This window comes from Thermobia domestica, chromosome 3 (genome assembly GCF_964235325.1).
Source record: "Thermobia domestica chromosome 3, izTheDome1.hap1.1, whole genome shotgun sequence".
In the NCBI taxonomy this organism is placed as follows: Eukaryota; Metazoa; Arthropoda; class Insecta; order Zygentoma; family Lepismatidae; genus Thermobia; species Thermobia domestica.
This window is the reverse complement of record NC_137456.1, coordinates 338,145,816-338,153,820: the sequence shown is the minus strand read 5'-3', so window position 1 is coordinate 338,153,820 and position 8,005 is coordinate 338,145,816. Positions and strand designations below refer to the sequence as shown.

At 34.6% G+C, this 8,005-nt stretch overlaps 1 protein-coding gene across 1 annotated transcript; it reads right to left on the bottom strand.

The window, feature by feature from the left end:
* Window positions 1-764: 764 nt before the first annotated feature.
* Window positions 765-7,523, bottom strand: LOC145681247 (uncharacterized). Its single transcript, XM_081752807.1, has 2 exons — window positions 6,421-7,523; window positions 765-6,266 (listed from the first exon to the last, which is right to left on the bottom strand). Exon 2 carries the CDS (start codon window positions 6,069-6,071, stop codon window positions 3,966-3,968), a length of 2,106 nt encoding a protein of 701 aa, XP_081608933.1. The 5' UTR covers window positions 6,072-6,266; window positions 6,421-7,523; the 3' UTR covers window positions 765-3,965.
* Between the last annotated feature and the right edge of the window lie 482 nt (window positions 7,524-8,005).

The window sequence follows — 8,005 nt, the reverse complement described above, 5'->3', positions numbered from 1 at the left end:
TAGTGTTGTATATTTTTATGACTACTCTATATACATTATTTATAAGTAGCTGTTGTGCCACTGCTTGTTAAAATTTTACAATCAAGTAATACTAGAAATGCTATTCTAAAAATACACAAAGCACACTTATTTTCTGTAAGTTGGCCACTTTTCGATGGAACCGATGGTGACCAACATAGAAAGATTTGGTTGCCCTGGCGACAAATTGGCGACGGACGAAAAATATGGAAAATGTAGCTACTTTTGACAATCTATCTTAAAACTTCGAATTTTCCGCCATAGCTTGAAAAAAGTTAAGAAATTAGGTTATTACAAAACATTTATATTAGGTTAGAAAACATGTGACAAAATTTAATCAATTTGGGCTTTATGCAGAGTTGTTCTGACGCTTGATTAGTGTCACACTAAAGAGATCAACTAACATATTTCCTGCAATAATCAGGCTTTAAGTATTTCGCTAATCATACGTCAAAACGATTCTGCATAAGGCCAAATCTATCTTCTGCATTTAGTGCTGGTCAAGCCTTAATCAGAGTATTGTTTTGGGGAAAGAGGGTTCACTTGTTGTAAGGTATAAGTACTATTGAGACAAAAGTATAGAATTTTTTATGAAGTTAAATAGTATTTTATAGTAGTTTCTTGGGGAGAGAAATTAAAAACAAAGTAGGATTAACGAAAAAACTTCTTTTTTTAAAAATAATTGTAATGAAACATTTTATAAATTTTATATTTGATACATGTATCGACATTATTTGCACGCTAATCTTTGTTTAATTCATGTCAAGTGACATTATTGTAATTATTCTTACATTATAATTTAGAAGTTATTGTACGCAGTAAGAATAGAAGATATGTGTCCCTTTTCTTTCATTTCTTCTATTTTTAGAAGAAAAAGATGTTTACAATTACAACTGATGTTACATAATGTTAATACGTTAGTATAAAATGAAATGAAATCATTCCGCATTATGCAGATATTACGGTTCCGGGGTTCTAGCAGCATTGCGCTGCAGGATGCACACCATCCTTAACCGGCCTCCGTGAAGAACTCCCTACTCCCTGCCCGCAAATAATACAGCTTTGCACTATTTTATTCACGGGAACGGAAAGTTCATCCCCACGACGATCGTTCAAGGAAGGTGCGATACACCTCACCGTTACGGTCCAGATTCGGACGGAAATCACCTGGGCGAAGACCTAATTCGTATTGCGAAAATAGACGAGAGCATCACCTACTTTCAAGAACCGAACACAGGTTATCCAACAATCACGTTCTTATTACGTCATGCAATCTGTAAAAGAAAAACTGACAAATTTATATCTTATTGTGCCATTTATTTAAAATGAATAAACGTACCTGAGATAAACAAACTTTCCCTTACATTATTCGCCCCATTTACGTAATGAGTTCGTAAGTGCACTTTTATTACTCACTTCATTATATTGTCCGCCATGGCTTGATGAAAGACGTGATCACATTTTAAGTTGGAACACTATATATCCGTCGAATCCACTCACCAAGATCGTCCTTTCTTCCAATATTGAGAATTTAGCAGACAGTCATTCCAAGTGAACACATTGATGACATTATGTCGTGGTTTTTGATAAAGAGTTGACTAGTTTTGATATATTTTTGTGTTGGTCGCTTACTACATGTCCGTTGCGTTTTAGTACCACCTTCCAAGTCCTTTGTGTTTTCTTTTTAGTCTCCAACACGCCCCCTCGTTGTTATAAAATACCACTTGGGGCTAATTTGTTTTGATAATGAGTTGCATAAGAATTGCCAAAATGTTCAAATTAATAATACTGTTTTCGTTAATAATTTCTACATATTCGAAGACAGTGATGGATTTCTAAATTACAAGGTAACTAATATTCCACTTAAAAAAAAAAGTTTGAGGACGAGATAATGTAGTGATCAGCAAAATAGCTGAGTCACTCACATTCACACACACCAACACAACACAACGAAAAACTAGTTGTCCTCTCATAACTTTCCTCTTCCTCTTCTTCTATCCTGTCTTTTAACACCACTAGGCGGCAGCACAATCAACAAGAAGCATACACTGCACAAAGTGTACGAATTCAGACGAACGTCACATAACGCTCTAACGCAGAATTTGCGTTTATACGAAAAATATTATAAGCAGAATTTTGGTACAGTTACATTGGCGGTCGAAAGGAATGTACGTGCGCCATTGGATAATGGTAAACGTTCAAGAACCCTGACTATAATTCCACTTCAACACTCACCACTGTTCCAAAGTGAACACGAGCATTAGTTCACAATGAAGTTTATAAGAACTTTCGCCGAGTTACACTTCATCAGATGAAAAAGTTTCATTAAGTTTCATTTAACGTAGAAAAACGACAAACGCGTGGGGCATTTGTACTCTTACATAAAAGTTTCATGGGGCTTTAATATGTAAAGTCTTTAAAGTTCTTTTTTTTTTTTTTTTTTTTTTACATTCGGCACTGCTACTAAATTAAACATTTATAAGTGCATGACTCACAATTAATATTCAAATAATTCTCATGATATACCTTTAATATACAAATTACTATATTGCTATATGCGCTCTTACCATTGAAAATTAACACAAACATTATATGAAATCATGGCATTATTTAGAAGTAAAATATTCACATTACTTACTTTACGATATTATACGAAAACTATAGAACACGAACAAATAATTATCATGGACAACTCAACTTTTCAACAAATAGATAAAACAAATATTATTTGAATAATATATTTCAATATTCCACAAAAGTAAACGAACAAACTTATTCTTCACACATCATATTTAAATTGCATAAATGACAAAACATACTTGCGTTCCTCAAGCTATTCTGACAAAAAAGTCACAAAAACAAAATTGTTATTCACAAATACAAGGATTACACATCATTTAAACAAACTAACTACACGAAACAAATTTATTACCACTCTATTGTACTGTAACAATAAGAGTGAGGCCGGATAGAAGTAAGTCTGCCACACTTTTACGCTAATAAGCGCCTATCCACTTAAGTTTTTAAGTCTCCCTTCCCCATTATACATTTATATTATCATCCCACCCCTTTGGAATGGCAACAAGACCTTCTAGTGAGGTAGGAATATAAAGCAACATAGAAAAATGTACCCAAAGGTTAAAAATAAATGAAAGGGGGGGGAGGTTGCCATTCATAATTCAATTCTCGTGTCACAGTGTTCCACTGACACATAAAAACTTACTCTTACTCTGACTACATCAGAGCATATTATCGTTTATATTCTTAATAACACATGAATGCTATACAATTCACCTCGTACATTAGGTGTTTTAAAATTTTATAGTTAGTCTTGATAACTTATCACAAAGCATCAACAAGACAATACAATTATTCATGTAAACGAGTTTTTTTTTTTTTTTTTTTTTTACATGTCACGTCTGTTTAGCTTAGGATTCAGCAAATGATTTAAAGCCAACACAAGAGTACGATACCGACAATCTAGCTTGTCGTTTAAATATTGCAAATATGTATCACATTTCAATAGTTCTTTCAACAACAACTGAACATTAAACTTATTACTTTCGCTCTCGTTGAAAACAGACAAACTAACTTTCGTTATATTCAAAGAATTTACATTTACTAAAGTTTCTGGCTCACAAGAATCGGTTTTTTCACTATTTTCTTTAACAGAATCAAATTCTTTTTCATGAATATGTTTCTTAGCTAATTCTAACCAGATGTTCCTAGTTTTTAGAGTGGGTCTCCACACTCTCATACGATCAATAGAATGTACGCCACAAGATTCTCCAGTTAAAGGATCTACAAGCTCAAAAACTTTGTCTGAAATTTTATTTTTACAAAACAGTGGACCTTTATAAACAACTTTTACAAATTTTGACAATTCCAAAATCATTGCAAATATCATATATTACGAATAAACAATCCGGCGGAAGGTAACAATGTATTTAACCTACGCCTACTTTTGGTTTCTCTAACTCAGAAGTAATTTTGTACGGCTTCATTTGCCAAAACATCATGTACGTAAAATCGCAAATGATTAAGTGGTTTCTAATCACAGCTTTACTTTCAGAACACACAATATTTATGCGTGCACTTTGTTTTTCAACGCTACAGATGGCAACATTGCACAAAATATTGCTTTTTCTTTTGCATTTTAACACACTAAACTGCTTGATTTTCACTTTATTAACAATAAATTTTGCATTTTTTAAGTTTTCATTCATTATAGCAACACTGTGTCGATGCTTGGATCGCATACCAAGTTGTGAAGTAAAACACTGATTCATGCTAGAAGATTGATTCACTAACTTTTGAACTGTACCACAATCTTCACAATTTTTTCTATTTTTTCGAAGACTTTTAACACGCTTTACTAGCGTTTTTCGAAATTTTGATCGATCACTAATTTTACTTTTCATTTTAGATCGGTTTTTTGACGCACCTGCATGTTTGGGTTTTTTCATTGTACTGACGCGATTAACATACGGTTTTTCATTGCCAAGCATTTTTGACCTACATTTCGTGTTGCATTTACATTTACTTTTGGTTCTCACCAGTGCATGTGATTTATTCAATAACCTAACGGACATTTTCTGAAAAACTTTACAATTCTTACCGTTTACAAATGATCTGCGGTTTGCACCTGATTCAACAGCTGATTCAATACTTAATGATCTACTATGATCGCTAGATTTCAAATTACTGTCATTCGTACCACAACTTTCGGAAGCCAATTCAGAAACATAAGCAGAATCATTTTTGCGTGTACCATGTTCTATCATTACACTACGATGGTATTCAAATCTACTTTTAAGATTGGAACGCAGGACCTTGTTTGAAAATTTATGAAAGTTATGCAATAAGCGGAATAATTTTTTCACTTTCTTACGGACTTTATGCAACTTTCGTTTGTTTTTCTTACTCTTTTTACTGTAAGCTAATAAATGAGTACGATTTTCGACAAGTTTACTGCACATATGCTTTACACTACTGAAAATTTCACAACAAACTAGGCTTTTTTCTTTCCATGAGACAAAATTGTTACTACAATTGGGAAACTTACTGAACACAGAACCATTATTTTTAATTTTTGAATGTACAGACATCGTGCATACGAGTACAAAGAAAGTTATTCGTTGGATTTCCTTAACTTGTACTTGACTGACTACTAACTCACAACAGTGCAGATTACTTTCAACATGACCTAGTTTAACAATCGTTACCTTAACAAAGTAAAAGCAACTAGTGCGGACGGGAATACATTCTAATTTACTAAGCGGTACACTACCTAACACACTTTCAAGTGTTTGCGATAACAAGCTACCAACGCGCATTGAGGTCTCTTTGCCTCGAATTTCATTACAATAAACGACGACATTAGTGCTGTTCTTCGCCAAACGGTATGCACACAGCTCGTGAATGTTATTCAACCCTTCACACAATACACAATTTTCTCTTACCTGTCGCTTTTCAACTATTTTCAGACTAGGTGTGTCTGCTACAGCAATCTGACAACGAAAACTTTCGTCAATAGCTAGACTAGGAGTGTTCGCATATTCTTTACCTGTGCAAGTACTAATAACTTCAACACTATTTACTTGATTACTTTCTTTCTCTTGTGACTCAAACTTATCATTTAACTGTATGGAAAATCGCTTAACACTATCTGAGCCCGCACGATTGATTTTGTCTACACTTCTTTCTAAGCTCTTTTTCAATTCAACAGAGGATTCTCGTAATGTTGATAGTCCAATTGTAATACCGTCAAAACATTTTTCTAACTGTTGGTTAATTTTATTATGACATTTTTCCACTTGTTGGTGAATTTCACTGTTTGCCTCATTAAGTCGCTGTTTGATATCATTCACAACACCAATAAATGATTGCTTAGTGTCATTAAAAGTACCATTAAGTGATTGCATTTGTTCTTTAGTATCGCTAACAGTACCATTAAATGATTGTATTAGTTGTTTGGTGTCATTTACAGTATCATGAACTTTATTAATAGCTTCAAGCAAAGTTTGCAAGCTTATATTTTTACTTTCTGCCATGATTACCAATTACAAATATGCAAACACAACAAACACCAATAATATCTTTAAGTTAGCGCATATAGCATATCATGAGAAATAAAACCTGTCAAATATTACACCTAGATCTTCTCCCAGATGTTACATCCGTTACGAATCAATTAATAAAAACGTGAATTATTATTAATTGATCCGTCCCTGGAGGGAAACGCCATTCTATTACGGTGAAGGGTTCGATCCGTGTACCTTTTCAATTGAGACTTTGGTCCCTGTGAAGGGCTCAGCCATTCTATTACGGTTCCGGGGTTCTAGCAGCATTGCGCTGCAGGATGCACACCATCCTTAACCGGCCTCCGTGAAAACTCCCTACTCCCTGCCCGCAAATAATACAGCTTTGCACTATTTTATTCACGGGAACGGAAAGTTCATCCCCACGACGATCGTTCAAGGAAGGTGCGATACACCTCACCGTTACGGTCCAGATTCGGACGGAAATCACCTGGGCGAAGACCTAAGGCGTATTGCGAAAATAGACGAGAGCATCACCTACTTTCAAGAACCGAACACAGGTTATCCAACAATCACGTTCTTATTACGTCATGCAATCTGTAAAAGAAAAACTGACAAATTTATATCTTATTGTGCCATTTATTTAAAATGAATAAACGTACCTGAGATAAACAAACTTTCCCTTACATTATTCGCCCCATTTACGTAATGAGTTCGTAAGTGCACTTTTATTACTCACTTCATTATATTGTCCGCCATGGCTTGATGAAAGACGTGATCACATTTTAAGTTGGAACACTATATATCCGTCGAATCCATTCACCAAGATCGTCCTTTCTTCCAATATTGAGAATTTAGCAGACAGTCATTCCAAGTGAACACATTGATGACATTATGTCGTGGTTTTTGATAAAGAGTTGACTAGTTTTGATATATTTTTGTGTTGGTCGCTTACTACATGTCCGTTGCGTTTTAGTACCACCTTCCAAGTCCTTTGTGTTTTCTTTTTAGTCTCCAACACGCCCCCTCGTTGTTATAAAATACCACTTGGGGCTAATTTGTTTTGATAATGAGTTGCATAAGAATTGCCAAAATGTTCAAATTAATAATACTGTTTTCGTTAATAATTTCTACATAGTCGAAGACAGTGATGGATTTCTAAATTACAAGGTAACTAATATTCCACTTAAAAAAAAAAACGTTTGAGGACGAGATAATGTAGTGATCAGCAAAATAGCTGAGTCACTCACATTCACACACACCAACACAACACAACGAAAAACTAGTTGTCCTCTCATAACTTTCCTCTTCCTCTTCTTCTATCCTGTCTTTTAACACCACTAGGCGGCAGCACAATCAACAAGAAGCATACACTGCACAAAGTGTACGAATTCAGACGAACGTCACATAACGCTCTAACGCAGAATTTGCGTTTATACGAAAAATATTATAAGCAGAATTTTGGTACAGTTACACAGAGACGTTTCGAAGTATGATTAGCGTCATACTAAAACACTGACTACTGCTACTGATGTTAGTCGAACTCTTTAGTATGACACTAATCGCGCTCAAAACGACTCTGTATAAGGCCCTTTGAGTTTTACGTTCCTCGATTATGCCAGTTAGACTAAAAGATACGGTGATTATGAGAAATGGTGGAATGAAGAAGGTGGAAGAAAACCGGAGAGCACCAGAATACACACAAGCACGGCGTTTGTCCACCACAACGTCCACACGGCACGAGCTGAGATCGAACCAGGGACCGAGCTGAACGATCTACCACTGAGCATCCGCTTCTCCTTAATATGTTAATAAACAAAATTATAATAAAAGAATGGTAAGTATTGACCGTGACCCTTACTTTAATAATATTAACTCAAAAAAAAAAAAAAACTGAAATTATTTTTTTTTAATTCATGAAATTTAGTGAAGTACTAAATCAGGGT